Consider the following 22,696-nt stretch of genomic DNA (forward strand, 5'->3'; position numbering starts at 1 on the left):
ATATTCTTAATTCATCAGAACTTAAAGTGAGATTGTTGCTAAATGAAAGAACATTACAAGGAAAAAATCTTAAATTGGTGATTGTTATCGTTGTAATTTTTGATGTTGTTACACTGTACTGCTGCATGTATGCATCTTTCAGTCTTGCAATGTGAAAGCTTACATTATTCCATGGAAGATTTCAAAATAAGTGCATTCAGATAACAGTAATTTAATCATAAATTAAATGTGTTTATACTCATGATCATTCTGTTTATACCGTAACATACTGTAAATAATGTACCTGACAGCAGCTTTTGCACCTCTAGTTCGATGCTGCACTGCATTTTGTTATCTTAGTATTTATACTCACCGACACTAAAGTTGAATCTTATAAACACTGATCTGACTTCCTTCGCTGTTTCCTCTTTATTTCATCATAAACTTACACTTTTTTTTTGCACATTTACTACATTTTTTATACAGGATGGTAGCAGCTTCTGTCTTATTTGATTTTTTTTGCTGGCATTTTAAAAAATGTGTTTATTTTATAGGGCTTGCATGTCTTTAACCATATTTTTGTGCTGTAATGCATGCTTTCTAACCAAATTCTCTTTGGGATACTTATAAAGTTGAAGTTATGCAAGTAGTCCTTTTTATATATATAATATAATCAGGCAATTAAGAGTATCTTCAATAGGATTCATTTTGCAGTCGTTATGAGTGCATTTCACTGTACATCTATAAATGAATGACGGCTGGATTCCAGGGTCTCGCTGTGGCACGTTGCATTTCTATCCACATTTCTAAGTGGGACACTTAAAGGAAACTGTTGTTTTCTCACTATGACGATGCAAAACGTCTGCTCAGAAATAGGTCTGTTATTTTGACTTTGTGGTCCAATGATTGGATAATCCATCCAGAATTTATGTGCGTAATTAGACAGTTGGGTTTTCTGTTTACATATTTGATGAAGTAAATCTGGACCGAAAGGTCAGACTGAATAAATATGAGGCGTATCGGCAGTAAGTGAGGCCAGTTTGTGGGTGTTTTTTGGGGTTTCGTGTTTTGACTCATGCTTAGTCAGTGTCTATTTAGAAACAATGAGTGGTGCTGTCATTACAGTAGTTGCAGCAGACTTCACGCAAACCAAACATCTTAGCAGCCATTCAAAGGTGTAGTAACTTATTTCTTTCAAATAATTCCCCTTTATTCACCTTTGAAGCCAGTTTTCCCTTTAATCTCGACTATGCAACTTTTTACAGCTACCAAAGTGCTCATAATTCCAAATAAGTCTATTCTGCTTAGATTAATCTAATGCAAGCTACAAATAAAGGCTAATTTTAAGCTTAAACACTAAGCCTCCATTCTCCCAGGCTGAATTAAGAGCCATCCTTTGGTAGCAGTCACTGGCACATCCAATCCAAAAAAACTACACAATAAAAGATCTCAGGGATTGATTTAAGTATAGTAAGATTTAGGGATGCAATTATTCATCACATCATAGTACAAGTTTGACAGAATCCAGCATATCTGAGGATGAATTTAATGAGAAAATGTAGTCATTCCAGTGGGAACAAAGTGTGGTTTAATGTAAAAACAAGAAAAAAGGGTCTTCCACACAGAAGAGATGAAAAAAAAATAGGAATGAAAAGGACACTTTAGGTTTGTCAACCTTTCCTCAGAGTGACTCAACAGCCTCCAATGGTTTGAAAAACTGCAAAGCAGAGACCTGAGGCATGGAAAGTAACAGAGACAGTGATTCAGTGAAAGTGAATGGCTCTGACTCTCCTACCCATCACTGAAAGGGGGGAGAGACTTTAAAAAAAAGAAAAGAAAAGAAGAGCAGGGAAAGGACGGAAAGAGGGGGAAATGACTGGCGACTGTGTGGGAAGAGAGAGAGAGGAGGGGCTTAGAAAGTATGAACTTGTGTATGATTTAGCTGCAGGAAGCATTAAGAAGGGGAAAGACTGCAACCAGGACGCGGTATGCTCACTCTTTGAAGGCTTCTAATGAGGACAAGTTGCTTCATGGCTTCTCTGGCTTTTCACACTTCTTCTAGTGAGCTCCTTCCCTCCGGAGAGTTGTCTTCTTATTAGAAAAAAAAATCCACGGACCTTGAACCCGTGCTGTTTTCCCTTCTTTCTTACTGTGCGTAATTTGGATCCAGGATCGAGGAGGAAAAACAGAGGCGACACCACAACAACACGAGGAAATCAACGCAGGAATTGGACCTAAAATGAAAGCCGTCTTGGATTTCTGCTTGCTTTTCCTCATGCTGCACACTCCCGGCGTGCTGTCCTTGTCCACACGTAAGTTGCACCCAGATGTGTCCATCGATGCGCAAAAGTCGCGGTCCTGCTTTTGGGGAAGGAGGGCTGGGGAGGTTTTGGGTACAAGTGCTGCACTTTTTTGGTCACCTCAGTCCGAAGTGTCACCCAAAGATCTGAGTGTAAACTGCACTGGGTGACATCGTGTTGCTGTGGCAGGCTTGATTTTAAAGATTAAACTGTTTTCAGACGGCGCTGCAACACTTTTAAACCTTGCGTTAGTGAATGCACACACTACAGAAAGCTTCATATGGATGTCCTGCTGTTTTTGAAGATTACAAGCACTGGTGCTGGAGGATAAAAGCGTTGTTCTAAAAGAATATTAGACACTGCAGAATATAAAGAAGCTCTACAAGCCTTGATAGGAAAATCTTGGATAGTATAGTGGTGTCATGTGGAATAAAAACAGACACCACAGGACCACAGATATAGGGATTTCCATAGGATGAAGAATGGACATAATATTATGTTAACCCTATGGTGAGCTCCCATCGAGTGATACTGGATTTAAAGTCTGTTTCCAATGCAAAATAACACCGATTCCTCAGATTCTTTCCTAAGTTGCCTTACATAATAGGAGCCCACTTGCTTGGGACACATCCTGGATCCTCTCTGCTTGACTTCTGGTTACATTAAAATAGGACAAATGCCACTTTGTCTGCTTGACAGCTCCTGTTATTGATGTGCTCTTGCTGTAGTATATTGGTTGTATCCCTGCAGAGAGAACTCGTCTCCCATGAGGCCAAATTTCAACAAGTCAGGCCATAATTCGTTTAACACATGGAGAGCGTGGGGGCTTTACGGACCGCATCAAAACAGTGACATCATTTGCTCGGGTTTTGGAGAATGTTAACCACCAGCTTAATGCACAATAACGTAAATAAATCAAAGTTATGTCCGTTTCACCCGTTAAGTGGCTGGATTAGTTTTTATGGCTAGCTCACTGGCAAACAGCAGCTCCTCAGAGAGGATCTCCTGTTATTCATCCTGTTTGAAAGGCACTAATAAAAGAAAGTACAGTTTTAGGGGTTTAAAGCAGACAATGGGCCTTGATCATAAGCTTCCCCACTGTTTATTATAGGGCCTAATCGGTCATTACTGTTTTATTCACTATAATAATGGATGGTGCTTCCCTTTCACTTAGTGTTCTGTGGTTTGCAGATGCCACTAAAGTAAAACAGTTTTAATGTGGAATTTTCCTACTAACATATAATTAGCTTTTAGTGCTTCTCATGATGTCATAAAGTTCAGGTTTATATGTCCTTTTAGCAAATAATGAGATATTTATACTGGATATGATCATGTAAGGCCAAATTTTTGGCTCAAAGATACATGAAAACTTTCCCAAAATTAGTTTTTTCAACTTGAAATTACTTCTTACACACACATTTGCCATTTCTCCTGCCTGTACTTGCCCTATTTTGACTTCGCGTAAGACGAGATAAGATAAGCGCATCAGTTACAAAGCTAAAATGTAAATCTATGTGAAAAAACAAGAACACAAAAGCATCCGCTGCTGTTTCTTCGCTCTCTTTTCAGACGACGCTGCATGGCTCATTGTCACCAAATGTTGCGTGACTTCTTCCACTTAGCTCGTTGGCACCGGCCCCTCAAAAAGTTACAAATGCTCGTCTATTGTACAGCAGACAGAGGAAAAGCATCGGCTTTCTTTGAACCGCTGCATGGATGAGTGAAGAGTAAACAGTTCTTTAGTAAAAAGACGGGATGTCATGTACCTTTGAAGAATGACAGCGTTAAGTCCACATAAGTCAACCATAGACTTAAAAATCAGTCACTGGAAACTTCTTTGCATTACATTTTCCTCAGTTCAGCTCCATCCTCCTCTGTGCTGGGGTTAAACTCATACCTTGCCCTGATGAGAGCTGTGCTTCAAGCAGCCTCAGCCTCTCCAAACAAATAATATTTTACAAGCCATTTCCTCCAGTGAGCGTGTCGAGCAGAGACAATAAACAGCAGTGATTGTGTCCATCACTGTGGTGTTTGAACTGTGCGAGAAGGGGTGTTAGAGGGCTTCGCACCCCGCTCCAGGGCAAAATCCCATCCCCAGCGCCCAGAATACGTAAACACTGATTGTTATTCAGCTGGATCAGCATGTTATTGGCTAATCACAGCGCCCCTTTAGTCCACTGTATCCGGTGACAAAGAAACTGCCTCCGTGCATGTGTTTGTTTGCCTTCATGCGTGTGCATAAATGTGTGGAGATGCTGGGGACGGGGTTATGATATTAATGTTGGACTGCAGTTAGATGTTGAATTAACATCTTCAAAGGCAGCTCCTCCACAAAGGACCACACAATGTCTGTCAGTGGAAGGTGGCTGGCAGCTGAATGGATGGAGCCTCGGGCGAAGATTTGTAGTGGTCCAACAAAGTGTTGACGCGCTCACTCACTGGCCTTTCAGTCATTTCTTCTCAGAAATCATTTACTAACATGCTTTCATAGTCTTGGCTACATGGCAAGATTTTTTCCTGAAGACAGTCTTCTCTTCTTCTTTTTGTCCTCTAATCGTTTTGTTTGAGATCAAAAGCTCTTCTTCTCTGTGCCTGTAATCTGACATTCAGCTGTCAGATATGATCAAATGATAAATAGCCAGTTATGCATTTTAAAACTTCCCTTTGCTTGTTTACCAGCTGCTTTTCATGACCAAAAACTGTAAACACATGCAAAAAAAAATTATTACATCAGTGGCGGGTATTAAAAAAACAAACATTTTTAGCAGCAAATTAATGCACAATTTACATTACTTTCTCAGGTTTTGTATGGCAAGTCAAGAGTTTTTACATATATTATTAACACACATATTTAATTTTAACGCAGCATGCACAAACACAAAATTTGCTTTAGATAAATAATCCACTTTAGGCCTTTTCTTACTTGTTGGCTGCAAACTTACGTAATAGAAACTTTGTTTTTTTGCCTGATGATGAGTTCCGGATTGTTTCGGCATCAGAAATTTTGGCGTGAGTCACAGTGATATGTCCACTTTGTCCTTAACTGTTGTCTCCTGAATCAGAACAATGTGAAATGTTAGTGTGAAAAAAGCAAACACTTAACTAGCTCTCTATAAACCTGAAGACATCACTGTAAGATAATTTGGATTATTTATCTGCTTCAGATATAGAAAAGGCCCATTCAGAGCTACAGAAGACATTATGCCGGTGTTTTCACATGTTCTACACGACAAGTAAAGAGCCTTTAATATGTGAAATGCAGTGTTTCCGTGATTTCTCGTGAAGATAGTGTTGGTGTTTGTTAGCCTTAAGTGCAGGGAGAGACGTATGTTTGCTATCAGAGGCCGATGACAGGCTCATATTGGAAAGTTGAGAGTCAGTGGAAACAGCAGCCAAGGAGGTCGCCGAGCTGCAGCAAGTGGTGGATGGACTTGTTAAAACATTGCAACCAGGGGCTCAGTTTGGCAAACTGCCTGCATGACCAATGGATGTTTCAAAGGTAACGCGTAATGCACCTGACTGCAGGGAGACTTATGTTGATGGTACCGACAAAACAAAGTGGCTACACTCACTTTCATCAGTCAAATCTCTGCTAAAGAAGATGGCCCTGGCTAATGTTTTTGTTCTAAAAAATATTCACCAATATCTCCTTGTAAAACTACACTGATATAACAAAAACTGCAGCTGGACTTCTGGGAGAAAACAAGGGCATTGCACAACTTGCAGCAACCAGATTGAAGAATGACAGAGTGCATTCATTATGACAGCTTATGAATTTAAGGATCAAATATGGCAACTGAGCTGACTTCGACTGCAAGCCAGGCTCATTTTGACTCCATGTGAAATGGAACACCTTTATGAAACAAATATGGAACTGGACTCATTGTGAGCTGGTGCTGTCTGGAGTTTATCAGTGGACCCTCACATGTGAGTTTGTGAAAAGACAAGAGAAAGTCTGCATATTATGGGAAAGACTAGTGATAGTTCAGACAGTGATTAAGAAACTTCTTGAGGCCCATGCAAGGGTTTCGTGGAAGAAGATACCAACCTGCAGTCACATGTAGTGGACAGACGTAGATACACAGAGTCTGCAGTGAGACCGTGTCAGGTGTGCCAATCCAAACCATGCTGCCTGATCCAACCATGAATTAGACAAGGTGGAAATTTGTTAGTCTGTCTTAGAGGAAAACTTTCTGATTTTTGTTTATTCTTATGGTCAGTGGATTGAAGCTTTCAGTGCAATCCCAATCTTTATCTATGGCAATGGAAAAAATTGATTACTATCTTTGCTGCCGTTGGAATTCCATGTTTGTGAGTCGTAATGACCTAAGTGTAGTGAGTGAAGAGTTTTTAAACTGGATCGTCAAGAATGTATCAACTGCATCCAATGGCTATGCAGGACATGCATTGTGGGTGGTCAGTGATAGAATCAGAAAGATGGGAGATGGAAGCCTTGAAACAAAATGGTCAAGATTTCAGGTAAAATACCAGCAAACCCCTCCGAGACTCACTGGAACAGCAGCAATTGAGCTACTAATGAATCTGACAGTCATGACCAAACTGGACGCTGTGAGTCCCTCAAAAACAGAGAAGAATGAGAGGAACCATGTCAAATAAAAACAAAACCATTAAAGGAGAAGGACAGAAATAGATTTACACCCACTGAAAGAACGGAAACAGTGCCTGAAGCTGATGAAAAGACACCAGGATGAAATGCTAATGCAGATCCAATAAAGACCAGAAACAGCCTCCAACCTACAGGGTGCGAATTCAGCTCCACGAGAGCCAAGAAACACTGAGCCCAAGACTCTGGCACAGGACACAGTGGGTCTGGAATCTGCGGAACAGGGATTTGAAATAAAACTATGTTATATTCAGGCTACAGGAATACACTATTGCATGGTCAATAGCTGGAGCTGCTGACTGGGGAGAGAAGCTAGACAGTTCCAAGAATGAGACTAGGCTTGGAGAGTTTTGTTATGCTGAAACTTTAAGGGAAAGTTGAGATAACAGCATGTTACATTGTCTTCAGTCACACATTAGAGCATCTGGATTTATGCTCGAATGCAGGCAGGATCTTTATTTAGTCACCAGCCTAAACTTTAGAGCAATTTCCATCAACTGTCTTCCTCTAATATCCGTCTCCTCCGCCCTCTTCCAGATGTAGCAATCATCTACCCCCAGGACCCTGTGCTTCGCATGGGGTCCAACCTGACAGCCAGCTGCTGGGTCCACCCCGACCTCGGCGTCCATGCCAGCTCTCTGTTCTGGACACTAAACGGTCAACAGCTGCCCAGCTCCCTCTACAGAGTGCTGAGCCCCACCAACCTCAGCGTGACGCTGGCCGGACTCAACGCCTCCAGGCAAACATCCGGCGACAACCTTGTCTGTCACAATCACAAGGGACACATATTGGCTGGCTCCTGTCTTTACGTTGGGAGTAAGTTCAGGTCTTGCATGTATAATCTTAAAATAATCTCTGAGAGTAATGTATTTACATTTGCCTCTGTGGTTCACTTGTGAGGAGATGTTTTCGCATAACAAAACAGTGCAGGAGAGGGCTGAGAGGAGTAGTACACCAAAGAGACGAGTGGAATGGAAAGGAAATGGGAATAAATGGAAACAACAAGGAAGTAGTGGGCAGATTTTTAAGTGTCCCTGCACAGTTGTAGCTGTATTTTATGTTTAGTATTCCTGCCTTCAGGCCCAGCGAGAGGCCGCAATGAGTGTGTCACTGTGAGATGCTTTGACCACCTGTGTGGTCCATTACTCGCACTATCACTCATAGGGTATGGACCTGACATTTTACACACATACAAACACACATGTTTGTACTGCTATACTTACAAGAACTACAATTACATGTAAAAAAAATAATGTTTTAAGTCGAAAGCAAACTTGATCATGTGGGCCTTATAATAGCCTTATGATAGTCCTATTTTCTCCATTGGGAATCCTGAAAAAAAATGCTTGTTTTGCTTTCTTGCCTAGATGAAGATAAGAAAATATAAGTCACTGTCCCATTTGAGAAATAGCCTTGTTGGCTTATCTTAGCACAAGAAATCTTCCAAGAACTCCAACAAGTTGTCATTATGGTTAGTTGACCCATCCAAGAAATATTTCAGTGCATAAACCTCCATAAAGCCTCCATAAATCCACATTTTTTTGTACAGATTAAACAACCAAGATATAGCATGTTTATTAATGACTTTTAAAGGTGCAGGCCATTGGGTTACTTTGTTACTACTTTATCCAGTATGTATGCTAAGCTAAGCTAGCCCGGCTACTGGTTCCAGCCAAACAAGCCCTGACCAGACAAGAAAGCTGCTTTTTTTTAAAAATATAATCACAGGTGCTGAATTCAATATCTCACTGCCCTGAACACTTAAACCATGCCTGAAAGGATAATTGTGCTTTTCGTTTTATGGCTTGGGTCTCATGTTTGTAGTTTTTGCCAGCGTCTCTTATCAGTTACACCAAGTTTGTACTCGTCAAAGTAAGAGTTAAGTTTGATAGGGCAAAAAACACGAGTGGGCAGATGATCAGACAGCTAAAAAAACTGATTATACAACCAGTTGTATTTGGAGTTGGTATTAATGTCCTGCATTGCACAATTTTCCAGTGCGAATAAGTCCATAAACTGTGACAGATGTTCAGTCTTGGTAATATTTTTACTGTTTGCACCATCATCTCACTGCTTTTTGTTTCTGGCCCCATCTAATTTCTTTTGTAGAGGTGATACTATGTTGACAGATCTTTAAGGGTACCATATTATTATTACTATTAAGAGTTATGACCAGAACTACAAAATAGGAGTCACAATGGGATAATTATCCTATTTGGAGAAATAAGGAGTGGCCAAAATGTCCTCGTCTTTGTTGCTTCACTTTCTTGCTTTTCCCACACACAGAGAGATGCATGTTGATTTTTAGGGCTGGGAAAAGTGATGACATGAAAAATGACTTTTAAGGAGACAAAAACTTAACCACAAAGAAACACATCAATGCATTTTTTCACAGAAACACACACACACACACAGACAAGGAGATGTCAGGATCTTAATCTCTGTGTGACACTGGTGTTGAGCACCCAGTGTTCAGACAGATGAAGAATGTTGGCAGGGATCCCAAGTCTGACCAAATCAGACGGCACACACACAGACACACAGTTCAATTAAGAAAAAAACCTGCAATTTCTGAGGAACATTACTAGTGAGTGAATTACTCTCAGGAGGATAAGGTTGAAGTAATGACTGGAGGTAACTTTGTACCCTCACTAACCTTCATTTTCCGTCCACCTTCCTTCTTTTCCCCTGCCTCTTCTACTCTATTTTTCTCAACCTCCTCTCTCTCTCTCTCTCTATTCTCCGCTGTCTTCCTCCCCTTTCCTGTCTATATTTCTACTACCTCCACCCTATTCTGTCCCAGTGCCTCCACAGAAGCCAGTCAATCTGACCTGCTGGTCCAGGAACACGAAGGACCTGACTTGCAGCTGGGCTCCGGGAGGAAAAGGAGAGACTAATATCAGCACACAGTACCGGCTCAAGTACAAACTCAGGTAGACACACACCTACTGAAGCTACACTGCGGAAAACATTCAGGGCACCAAGTCATATATTTCACTACAATATTAGTTTTTTCATGTATTAATTTCTCGAGCACAACATGTAGTGAGTTAACTAATTGAACTAAAAACCTCCCGGTATGTTTGAAAGATGTTTTCTTTAAAAAAAAAAATTGCCAAAAATATACCATTTGTCAGAGCCAGAACTGTAACAACATAAAGAATTGTCATATGTTTAATTCTCCAACAGAACTAATAATATTTGGCATGTTATTCCGTGGGCTGCTCAGTGGCGTAGTGGTTAGCACTTTCGCCTTGCAGCAAGAAGATCCCTGGTTCGAATCCTGGGGTGGGCCTGGGATCTTTCTGCATGGAGTTTGCATGTTCTCCCTGAGCATGCGTGGGTTTTCTCCGGGCACTCCGGCTTCCTCCCACAGTCCAAAAACATGCTGAGGTTAATTGAGTACTCGAAATTGTCCGTAGGTGTGAATGCGAGTGTGATTGTTCGTCTGTGTATGTAGCCCTGTGACAGACTGGCGGCCTGTCCTGGGTGTCCCCTGCCTTCGCCCGAGTCGGCTGGGATGGGCTCCAGCACCCCCCGCGACCCTAGTGAGGATAAAGCGGTGTATAGAGGATGGATGGATGTTATTCCGTTCGGAAATTTAAGCTTGAATTGAGGATAACTCACTTTATTGTGCATGTGTCATTTATAAATTCACAAAAAGTGTACCATTTGCTCTAACCAGATTCTGTGAAAAACACAAAAATGTGTGTTCCTTAGCACAGCTTTGGAGTCAATAGTGACTCAGTTGCAACTGACAGTCACATGACAAAAAAATCAAGTAGATTTCAGCTGAACTGCAGGCTGTGTTCACATAGAACAGATGGGACACAAATATAATAAACAAATCAAAAATGTAAGTAGTATAATATCTGTAGTATTTAGATTTACCACTTTTTCCCCAAGTATTGGTGACATCTGTGGGCATTAGGGAGGGAAAAAAGTAAAATAGCTAGTCAAAGAAATTCAACTTTTCTTCTTTAAAAAAAAAAAAAAAAAAAAAGATTTACAGCATTATAACTTTGTTACACTGAACAAAAGGCATTTTTGAGTACTGCTTCTGGTCATGGTTGTGCTGTTTCCATAAAGGTGCAGGACTTTATATTCCAATGAAAAATAAACCCACGGTGAGTAAAAATGTGTTCGGAGCAAAAAATAGGGCCATAAACTGCCCTTTTTTTGCACAGAAGTAATAATGGGCTGCCACTGTAAGCCAGTTTGCATCAAATTGAATCAAGTGTAGCTTATGATAGAGTAGATAATCACTATTAAATTCAATCTTTAACCTTTTATATTATAACAACACTTTTACGACAGCCCGATGAACACCACTAAGACCTCTGGAGAAAAAGAGGACAGTCAGAAGGTCGGTTGACTGCATTTCTGATCAGCCTGTTCTATTCAGAAATTAAAACATGTAAAGAAATGCAGTCACTACGTCTGAAAATGTAGTGAGAAAAATAAAAGGGTCCAAAAGGGTAAAACTTCCATCGAGGTGAGCCAATTGTTCCCTGCCAAAATCAACATATTTCGATTTTTTTTTTCCACAATCCCGACATGCCACAGAAAATCCACAGAAATAACCTCAAGACATGTTGGAATCAAGACAAAATACTTGATCTTTTTAGCATACCTTATTTGTTAAAGAAGAATGACATCAGTGTTAGAAAGAGGGCAAAAAAAAAACACTCCACATTTAAAAAAAAAAGTTAAATTTCATGAGATTTCTGTTCATCTGGGAACAATACATTTTCCCAAATGAGTTTCAGATGGGGCATGAGCGCTATTCACATTTTTAAATAATTAAATCAGCAATTTATAAACACCAAAAGGGAAATGACTTGAGATGCAGCGCCCACAGGCGTGCCGACTGCGTGGAGATTTCTAACTGCACTCAGATTAGTGTAAATAGGGACTTAATAAAAACCCCAGTCCCAGATAAACTCCTAACTACTAACACATTAAACAGTGAGTTGTATATTATAGGCATTGTTTGAAGATGTTGAATGGTGTCCAGGGTTGTTTCAGTGCTTTTTGTGTTCCTCTCAGATGGTACGGTACGGAGAAGCAGTGCGAAGATTACACTCACACGCAGCCGTACTCCTGCAGCATCACTCAGGACCTGCACCTCTTCACGCCCTACGAGATCTGGGTGGAGGCCTCCAACCAGCTGGGCCGGGCTACTTCAGATGTCATCACCCTTGACATCTTAGACGTGGGTGAGTCTGAGAAGAAATGAACTTTGATCCTCTTGCTTTAACTGCTGCTCTCGGAGCTTAGATCTTGGTGTCAATGAGGCCTCAGGTTAGAATCCAGTTCAGTGGATGTCAGTGTGAGTGAAGCAACATCTACCTGCGAACCCTCATCCCATTCTACGTCTATGACTTGAGAGCAGTTAAACCCAGTGCGCGTCCCTTTCCTTTGCACTAAATTTGAATTTTTAGTAGCTTTTTTTTAAAATAATACAGAAAACAACTATTTGAAATCATGCCGTATCAGTGGAAAGCAGAGCCAAACATCTGCAAATGAAAACTGAAAAATTAACGAGTAAACATTAAAACAAAAGCAAAGAAATAAAGAGATAAAGAGCATGAATATCCATGTGACATATCTCACTTTTATGTGAGTAAAAATGTTTTGATCTGTCTTATGTTGGTAAGCGCTGTCTGGTTTAGAGACATGGCTTACTTAATCTGGGATGACACGATGTTAGCTAGCTAAATTCATCAGATTAATTGTCATCCAGTTAGCTTAACTGAACTTCCAATGTGATTATGAATTGATAGTAGAAAAATCTATTACGTTTCACTTCACTGTAACAAGTTTACATTTCATTCCATCCGAAAGGTAACATGACTGCTACTAGCCATCAGGGTTTAGGAAGTGATGTATTTTTAGGCTGGGTAGTTCATCGAAAAAAATAAAAACTCAAAGTATAATAAACAATCGCTCACGTATTGAATATATATGGGATTTTGGGATTTTGGGGCACACCCGTCTCTTGCATTGCTTTAAGGTCGACAGACAACCAGTAATTTTAACAGCAATTTGAATAGATAAAAGTACTGCCAAATGTTGCCATAGAGATCAAATAATATATTAAGCTGCAGTTTAGTCCACAGAATGGTCTGGCTGCACCTTATTGTCTCCAGCAGAGCTAAGCCCAGGATGCAGCCACAGTGCCCCTTCAGTGTAAGTGTCCAGGGGAATTGTTTTAGAATAGAATATCCTTTATTAGTCCCACAAGAGGAAATTTGTTTTGGTGCAACATTTGCTTGCAGGGAGGTAAGAAATGTCCTTAAAATGGCAAATGTTTTGAAAATAAATAGCATGATGGGTTGCTAGCCTCAAGGTGGTTGTTGCTGCATCCCATAGTAAAAGGAGATTTTGCAAACAGTAAGGCATACAAAACAGAAAAGAGGAGACTGTCCTGTCTAATGTAAGGCCAATTTCAGGCTTATACCCATAGTCTACATCTGGCCAGTCAGAATAAGTTTGGGGTAACGTGTATAAAATGATGCATAAAACATAAGAAAATATACACATCTGATGAGTTGTGGAGCCCTACAATACAATAGGCTAAAATACTTCTCCCAGTATAAATATTCATTGTTTTTTATCGTTCTGTGGAGCCCCTGAGGAGCTGTGTCCCTGGTAATGTTTAAATATACATAAGCACGATTGAAAACTGGAAGCCAAATGGTTCATTCCTTGCTCCGTTCGTCATCTCATCGGCCCTCCAATTCATCTTGTGACCCCAGAGGTGGTGTTTATAATTTAATCTAGCTTTAAGATATCAAAGACGTGTATCACAGGTTTTCACATCATCATCATCTCCTTGATTCTTACAGACAAGACACTGGCTTTACTTCTGCGGCTTTCAGAGAAAATCGTTCACATGCGCTCATCTGGCTTCACACTGATAGGAACTGAGTGGTGTTCCCTTTTAGAGCTTTGTTTTGTGGTCTGTTGCCTAGCTTAGTGCGGTTTAAGCAAACGGAGCATGCAACTCGACCGAATTCTTCCCTTCTCTCATTATCCCCAACACGCACGCTCCTGCAAACATGCATGCCCACACCTGGACAGGCGTAGGTGTGTGTGAGACGCCTGGAGACGCCCTTTCTTTGGATGAGCTCATTTTCTCTTTACTCATGCTCACTGGACACACACACACTAACACAGAAACACACGCACACATCCAGAAAAACACTCGCTTAACCCCCTTTTATGTAGCGTCGGAATGTTCCGGGCTGATCCTCGAAACTAATCCCGTCTCCGAGGCGGCTGCAGACCCCTGAGGCCCGAGAAGTTTGGGCTTTGAGGGCTTTAAGATTTGGACCTGAAATAATACAACTTGATTAGCTTGGAACTCTTCACCTGGGTCGCCCCTAATGTAGCGAAAGAAGCCCATGTAGAGGCGAACTCATCACTGGCAGGGAAACAAGCGTCCATCAAGCTGTAATTCCTTTTCTTTTCCTAATGTATGCTCGCACACACCTGTTTACACACCCTGAGGGCAGGGCAGGGCCTGGTAACAGTATGGAAACCGAGAGGCAGGCAGAGTGTGGGCGGTTTCTGGATATGTGTGTGTGTGTGTGTGTGTGTGTGTGTGTGTGTGTGTGTGTGTGTGTGTGTGTGTGTGTGTGTGTGTGTGGTTTGCCTCACTCAGGTTGCCCTGGTCGTCCTTTTCATTCAGTTTCCACAACAGTGGCAGGTCATAAAACACAGCAACCACACCTGCGTCGAGCCGCCGTGAGTCACTCGCAGCTACGGTCACGTCCAATCAGTTATGAAGGCGAGGTGGAAACACCTACAGCTCATCCCTGCATTCCTTCAGTCAGAGGGAAGCCTGCGAACCGAGAGACTAGAGGAAACTTGCATCGTCGTCTAACTGTGACGTGATGGCGTGCTGAGGAATGACATGACATCTGTTAACAGTGATTCATCAGTAATTTGTCATGTCTCATTGACTTTTATTGCAGAATGCATACAGCGTAACGCATGGGGAAACATGCGCTCTGATTTGAGGACAAATAAAATTGCTTTAAACACAGACACTATTTTGCAACTATTTTCTTGCAACTTTTTTTATGACAATTAATAGCGTCTGTGGTTGCATTCATTTTATTTTGATGCTACCATCTCATTATCTTGGAATTTATCAGGGTTTTTTGTGGTTCTGGGATAATTATCATTAAAAAAAGTATGGCATGTTGAATTATCTTGTCTTTAAAAGGTAAAAATATCCAAATGATAATTATTTTGACATCAATCTAACATTTAATAACAACAAAATAATTAAATGATATTAATAATAATCAAGATAATTATTATTAATATTATTATTATTATTATATATATCAGGCTCTGAGAATTAACAGTTGTCAAAGAAGTCATAGTTGATTGATAACAATAATATTAAAATAATAATAATTCTTATTATTGTCTTATCATTTTGTGTTTAACTATTGTAAATATAATTATATTTTGTACATTTTTAAATTAAAAGACAAAATATTTTAAATTATTATTATTAATAATAATAATAAGCATCTTTAAATTTTTACTTTTTGAGTACTATTGATTTGGCAAATTTTATATCAGTAATAATAATTACTAATTATTGAGTCTCGCCAAAACAACAGTTGTCAAGAAAAGAAAACAGAAACTGGATAATGTTTACAAAAATTTACATTCACTTACTTTAATAAAAAAGCAAAACAAAAGTTTTACGTCCATCCCTGAGTGAACAGTTTTGCTCTCAGGCCGTAGGTCCAAATATCGGCCAATAGGAAGGCAGGGAAGTGAAGTCCCTGCAGCCTCAGAGGTTTAACCCAAATCTGCAAAACATTCCCTGTTGCTTCCAAAACTTAGTTGCTGTTGAAAACAGTGGAAAACATCAGTTTTTTATTTAGCCTCTTTATTCTGTCATCTGAAATTTGGACAACTGTGTTTAGAGAGAACTCAACAAGTAAATCAAAGTGAAAGAGGAAAAGCAGTAATGTTAAAAACATGATTCTAGAGAAAAAGAAAATAATGCCTTAAGATTGAACTTTAAAAAAATATGTTGTTATTGTTTGAAGAGAATTAAAAATGTACTCATGCCTCATTTATGCAGCTGTAGAGATCTGGAGATACAATAAAAAAATTTCATTTTTTTTTATTCTTTAACCCTAAAATAATTTAAATAAATAAATCCACTGTAGCTTAGTGTCTGATATTGATAAAGAAAAGAAGATAAAATCACCTGCAGTGCTTCGGGTATATTAGTGAATTATAGTCTAGCTAGAGCTTTAAATGTGTAGTTTTCTTAGTTTTATTCTCCACTGTTGCTTAAAAAAGTAAATATTTCTCCCAGATGAATAACAACCGTTACATTTTTTAAACACTTGTCGATCTGAAACCAAACCTCTAAAACGATCGTGTTATTCTCCACATTTTCCCCTCCTCTGAATCTTTCCCGTCTTCCTCTTCCCTCTGGGTCTGAAGTTAATATTGAAATGATCTCAAAAGCTCCAAACAAAATGCGAGTAAAGCTAAAATAATGGTCTGTCGCCGCATGTTTGTTTGTCGAAAAGATAATTGTTGTCAGATGAAAAGGCCTCCTCCGGCAAACAGAGCAACTCTTCAGAGACGAGAAGGCACCCAGAGACCGCAAACCTCCGTCAGCGCCGAACAATCCTTCTACACATGAAGACATCATCCTACCGCTTTAAATTAACATCGAATGGGTTTCTTGACCCCGCAAACATGACCTTAGGATGTCGAACGAAGCCACTGGGTTGTCGCAGTCGAGGCTAAAAATGAAAATCCTTTTGTTGCAATAAATCAAAAAAAAATGCAGAGTTTGAGCACCGCAGAACGCTTTAGCCTCTTTCAGCTCATTGTTTTTTTTTTTTTGACGCTAAACTTTAGTGCTTTATAATCAACCTCAACTCAGCAGCAGCAGCAGCAGCAGCAGCAGCAGGCAGATGGTTTCATTATTTGCCCTGCAACAGACAAACAAAGCTGGTCACCATAGAGGAGCATCTCTGCTAAACCAAATCAATCAACAAATCTCTGTATATGTAGAAAGGTGTGTGTGTGCGTTCTTCACTTTTCTCGTCATCCGTTCATCTGATGTGCATCAAATTTTGCAGATGTGTTACTGGGAATTTGAGGAAGTGCAGTGCAGAGTCAAAATGCATCTACTGATGATAATATAAACTAAACCAGCGATGAAAGTAATTCATTGCTGTGACAGACAGTGGTTAAATTCATCTGTGTTCTTTTGAATTTGAGATTTGTCTGATCAGGAATCTGACAAATAGGGTGTTAATGTTATTTACATCATATCAGAGCAGCTAACTATGAGTTAGATAACGGTGATTTGATGGTTGAATAAATCATTGGAATATGTTTTAAGCAATTACACTAGCATTAATCAGTAAAAATGGTTTAAAAAAATCATGTGTGCATAACCAAGACCATCTCTGTGACAGTCTACTGTCAATATCAAATACGATGACTTAAAAACAGATGACATCAAAGTAATTTTTTAAATATTTGGAGGCACAGATTGTGATTATAACACCGTCATCAACACATCACTGCTCAGTAGTAGTCGGAGCACTCATACGGCAAAGATGATCTTTAACGTAAGACTTCATTTGAAATGTTGAAGCACTACCTCTGAATCTGAATCCATTATTTTTATTCAAAATTACTAAAAAAACAAACAAACACCATTTATCAGAACCAGAAACAGAAAGAATTGTTGGGAGAATTGTTGGATTTTGACACACTTTTGATGTGTTGCTCTGTCAGAAATCTCAACTAAACGTGCTAAAAAATTATGTGTTTGCTTTAACTGCATTCTCTGAAAAAAAAAAACTATTAAAAAAAATCTGAGCTGTGTTTGCACAGAGCAGAGAGGGGAGAAGTAAAATCTAAGTAGTGAAATATTTACAGCATGTAGAACCATCATTTCTTTTCAACCTGGGCACTTGTGTAAAATGTTGTACATCTTGACTCTAGGTTTGTTCATTTTTGTAAAATAAATAATACATTTTTTTTTTTTTTTTTTTAAGATTTTGACATAACTGTGTTTTCCTGCAAAGAACAGATGTTTGAGTTCTGTCTACTTCTATTCATGGTTGTGCTGTTTTCATAGAAATGCAGAACTTTGATGCATTGCTGTAATAAAAGTAATTGAAAGTGAATGAAAATGAGACAAGTTTCTAATAATATCTTGCTGTCCCATTAACCCTAAATGGACTAAATCCACTTTTCCCCACCAACAGTGCAACAAACCTAAAGATATTCAAGTTACTTCCATATAAGAAATAGAAAACTGTTGGGCATTGATGTCTAAGAAGCTGGAATGAGTTGATGTTCTTACCTAACAACCTGTTCTGTCTCGTCTTCCTCCAGTGACCACCGACCCTCCATCAGGTGTGACCGTCAGCCGTGTCGGCCAGTTGGAGGACCAGCTGAGCGTCCGCTGGGAGGCCCCACCCGCCCTCAAAGACTTCTTATTTCAGGCCAAATACCAGATCCGCTACAGGCTGGAGGACAGCCAAGACTGGAAGGTAAAGGACAAGGACACATGGTTGTAAGGATGTAAATCTGCTCTCTTCGTCTCGACATATAACTGCAGCGCTGTCCCAGCTGTTTCCCATCCTAATGCTGTAATCACCCCCTAATCTAGCCTGATTGAGGCCTCCTCAGCCAGAAGAATTAATAGTCAGCCTGGTCAGAAAACTCTCATCACTCATAAATCTCCAAGTCAGTTTTTGATGTGGAAGAAGCCACCATTTGTAGCTCTAATGCAAGCCTGTAATGAATGAAAAACACAGTGCAAAACCTTCAGCCGTCCAAAGATGGTGCTTCCCAGAAATCATTTTCCTCTGGGTAAAGAGTGAAGATTCTCCTGTAATTAAGGGGGAATTACACCGATGTAATATAAGCAAGTCTTGACTCGCAAAGTGGAAAAAGAAAAGGAGGGGAGTGGAGAGGCGGCGGAGGGATGATACCGTCTCGAAGGAGGAGAGAGAGGAGACTTTAAAATCCGAGTGGCTTTAAGGGCTCGGTGGTGAAAACAAAGCGCCATTTCCCTCTGAACCGGCCCTAATCATGAGGTCATGCTGAGGAATGGAGGGATACATCTCAGCTGTTAATGTCTTCAATATGGCTGTAAAAGACGCTCAACTGTAACTTCTGCCTATTTGGCTTCCACACATCACGTCGTTCGCCTTCTGATGCCTGTAATTTCCAGATTCTGTTTTGTGCTGGAGCCCTTCTTAGCAAGTGTTTATAGACCAGATGCCAGAGAGCAAGTGAGGATTATTAGACAAGATTATTCCTCTTCTGTCTGCCTGTTTTCGCTGTCTGTCTGTGACTACCTGTATGTGTGTTCCAGCGTATCCAGCCCTGCAATAAATAACAGGGAGCAGATTTTACCCAGCAGGCACGGTTACATTAAAATAGTTTCATAAACATGCTAATCACGAGCCACCAAACAATGTGGTGCTCATGCATGTTTGAGTCTGTGCATGGTTTGTGGTTGTGTTTTCTGCATCTTGATCCTGCCCTGTGTTTCAGTTTATGCCCATCGGTATTTAATACTGCGGTCGGACCTCCAGCGCTCAACTTCTTCTGTGTTTGTGTCTTTTCTTCGTAGGTGATGGATGATGTCGGGAATCAGACTTCGTGTAGGTTAGCCGGACTGCGACCTGGAACCGTGTATTTCGTCCAGGTATGGTGACTATATGTGGGTATTTGTGTCAACGTCTGTAAGATTTACGAGCTGTTAATTGATGTCGTGCTTTCTCCAGGTTCGCTGTAACCCTGTAGGCATCTACGGCTCTCGCAAAGCAGGAATCTGGAGCGAGTGGAGCCACCCGACTGCTGCTTCCACACCCCACAGTGGTGAGTACACTCACAAATGGACACTCAATCCTCCTTACCAACGTTTTTTTGAGGAGTTCTTCAAGCATATTTGGCCCTTTAAGAAACAATTCATGCATTCAAATTTGTCTAATGTCATTCCGTGCGTCCCACAGTTGCAGGAAACCAGCTGTCACACAGGAGGTGCTGTTTTACAATTCTTGTTTTTTTACGTTTTTTGCCTATTTCAAATTAAACAGATTGATCAAATCAAATCAAGAATAAAACCCAATCAAATTTAATCATTGCCAAACCAAATGTTTCAAAATCAAGCCTTGTTTCAGCAGCAGTAGGTTGCAACAGAAATAATTTCTGTATGAAGAACATCAGGAAGTTGTGTTGTTTGCTGCATTGGATGTCCCCCCCCCCTCCCCCAGACATAAGTGCTGTGTAAAATGTTATCGTAACTGATGGGAATAAAGACCACAAGTATGAAAACAAAACCCAGTTCATAAAAACTAGATTTTTCTTTTCTGAAAGGGGTTTCTGCAAGGGCGAGCTTTAAAAAAAAGTACCACAGCGATCAGGGCAAGGAGGAAAAGTCGGAACATTCAGTTCCTTTGAGCTTGTCTCTCTGTCTTCATTTTTTCCTGTAACTCTGGTAGGAGCATTTAGCCAGTTACATTCAGGTTTTTACTTTAAATCTTCACACTCAGCAATCTAAATACAAGCCGTGAAAATCCAGCATTTTGATTTTGAATGGCATCGACCTTAATTATACAGTCTCACAATTTTAAGCTGTATTACCACAATTACAATAGCAGCAGCAACAGCACTTTACTTTAAGTACAAATCCTTACAAAGTGAAACAACAGCTTCCTACCTTTCTTGATGTCTTTATCAGGATATATTAGATACAGGAGGCAAAATGTGCCAAATCTCCTTCTTGTCTTCTTCATTAATGTCATCTTCTTGTGGCATCTTTTCTGATTTAAAAAACACAAAAATGGGGAATTAGCTTTAGCTCAACTAATAATAATACTCCACTTAAATTTTCTTGTACAGATTTTTCTGGAAATTGGGTTAAAATGTGTGCTTATATCGGATGAGAACCTGATTTAACCTGATTTTTATTTATTTTTGTGTGCATGAGGGCTAAAAAACTTGTCCTTTCTCTGCCTTTCGTCGCGAAAGCCAGTTAAACTCATTACCCGTCTCCCTCCCTGTTTATCTTTCCCGCAGAGCGCCTGATGTCCTGCGACTCGAAGTCGAGCGGAGACTCCAACTCCACCCTGCGCAGGGAGCTGAAGCAGTTCTTCGGCTGGGTGCGGAAACACGCCTACGGCTGCAGCAGCATGTCCATGAAGCTGTACGACCAGTGGCGAGTGCTGATGCAGAAATCCCACAAAGCTCGCAACCAGGTAGGTAAGCATCACCAAGGCAGGGGCACATGCACGCAACCATGATATACAAACCAAAAGTAGCCTGTTTTGCAAAACGCTGATTTCTAACTGAATTTGTCTTTAATTTAGGTTCTCCAAGGGGATAAATCATAGCACATGCTGACTTTACGAGCAGAAAACAAGTCAAGAAAAAGAACTGAGTGAATGTGATCTGTTTTTTTTGTCTATGTGTGTGTATGACAAATGAGAAAAAGAGATTGTATTCGTATAGTGGAATTATAAAGACAATTTGCTGCAGACGTCTTGTGCGGATACCAGCTGTGGCTGCCAGAGGACACCCAAAGGAAAAAAGAAAAGAAAAAAAATGGTGGGATTTTCTGCCTTCCTGCATCTTTTGCAGTCGATATGAGCACTTGAAAAATGTGCAGCCTGGACGGACTGAGAAGGTGAACTCTTCATGGACATCCTGGTATCGTGGCATGGCAAGGAAGGGACCGTGTGGACTACTCTGCTCTCACAAATGATATTGTAGCATGAATAACCTACAAAAAAACCAGATTCAAACTCACCAAAAGTGTTGCCGCGGCGTCTGAAAGTATCCTGAGATGCTTTGTGGGTTTCTCCTGTGGATCCAAAGCACCATCTAGTGGCCGTTCAGCACCCGTGGATTCACCGATCCTGCAACAAAGTTATCATACAGTATTCCTCATTCATGCTTGTGTTACATAGGTGGATAATTTGCCAAACTGCTTCACTCAGGATGCATCTGTTTCTGTGTGACAGGATGTGACTGATGCCATGGTGGTGTTTGGAAACATTTCACTGCGTTTATTTTTGTACTGAAATTGTACCAGCATATTTAAAAGTATAAAGTTATGTTTTAATTCTTAAATTATGTTTAGTTTAGCAAAGACTGTACAATGACTGAAGTTGTTATCGATCTCTGATGATGTTCTATATAAAAGATGTCGCCATAAACGGAGGGGTTTGGAAATCAGTTGTGTTACAGTAGCAAAGAAAAACGGGGGAAGAAAAAAAAAAACACAAGTCGGCTGCTTCTCATTTTGGTCCAAACGGAAGTTCTTTCCACACAGCGAGTGATGTGGACAAAAAACAACAAATATCAGCATGTGGAACCGGAGCAACACTTTATTTATATCTCATCCCAGAAATAAGCAGATGGTCATTTGTGTGACTTAGAGCATTAATATTGTCTTGAAGAGGAAGAAAAACTTGAGAAGATATGTTCCCTATCTCTTTATATTGAGGTTCTACATTTAAAAGCAACATTACAGTGTAATATCTCCACCTAAAACAACTTGAAAGAAAAGACTTTGAAACCCAATGACTTCTCCAGAGACGTGTCACCGTCGCTCTCTACAGATTAGCACACACCCTGGCATTTAACAAACAAAGTCAACACAAGCAGTATAAAAGCCTACACACCCATTACAATAAGTGTTATGTAACATGTCTGATCAGGACGACTCTTGATTGTCCTTCACTTTATTATTAGGTTTTTT

At 40.1% G+C, this 22,696-nt stretch overlaps 1 protein-coding gene across 4 annotated transcripts; it reads left to right on the top strand.

Annotated features, from left to right (window-relative positions):
* The first annotated feature begins 1,095 nt into the window (after positions 1 to 1,095).
* Positions 1,096 to 22,151, top strand: crlf1a (cytokine receptor-like factor 1a). Of its 4 annotated transcripts, none has more exons than XM_022193891.2 (10): positions 1,096 to 2,291; positions 7,441 to 7,719; positions 9,707 to 9,836; positions 11,953 to 12,122; positions 18,316 to 18,473; positions 19,565 to 19,639; positions 19,719 to 19,812; positions 19,947 to 19,974; positions 21,013 to 21,195; positions 21,303 to 22,151. In XM_022193891.2, the coding sequence occupies exons 1-10, from the start codon at positions 2,219 to 2,221 to the stop codon at positions 21,334 to 21,336; spliced, it is 1,224 nt and encodes a 407-aa protein (XP_022049583.1). In that variant the 5' UTR covers positions 1,096 to 2,218; the 3' UTR covers positions 21,337 to 22,151. The 4 variants fall into 4 exon arrangements, with proteins under 4 accessions (XP_022049583.1, XP_022049589.1, XP_022049605.1 ...); XM_022193897.2 differs by having other exon boundaries at positions 1,097 to 2,291; positions 21,013 to 21,191; XM_022193913.2 differs by lacking the exon at positions 19,947 to 19,974 and having other exon boundaries at positions 1,099 to 2,291.
* The last annotated feature ends 545 nt before the right edge of the window (positions 22,152 to 22,696 follow it).

The sequence above is a fragment of the Acanthochromis polyacanthus genome, chromosome 1 (assembly GCF_021347895.1).
Source record: "Acanthochromis polyacanthus isolate Apoly-LR-REF ecotype Palm Island chromosome 1, KAUST_Apoly_ChrSc, whole genome shotgun sequence".
NCBI lineage: Eukaryota > Metazoa > Chordata > Actinopteri > Pomacentridae > Acanthochromis > Acanthochromis polyacanthus.

What these genes read in the sequence shown, in the direction of transcription:
- crlf1a (XM_022193891.2), top strand. Translation starts at nt 2,219, where the DNA reads ATGAAAGCCGTCTTGGATTTCTGCTTGCTTTTCCTCATGCTGCACACT. An exon ending in CTCCTGTCTTTACGTTGGGA is followed by an intron (nt 7,720 to 9,706) that starts GTAAGTTCAGGT and finishes ATTCTGTCCCAG; the next exon opens with TGCCTCCACAGAAGCCAGTC. An exon ending in TGCTTCCACACCCCACAGTG is followed by an intron (nt 19,813 to 19,946) that starts GTGAGTACACTC and finishes TGCGTCCCACAG; the next exon opens with TTGCAGGAAACCAGCTGTCA.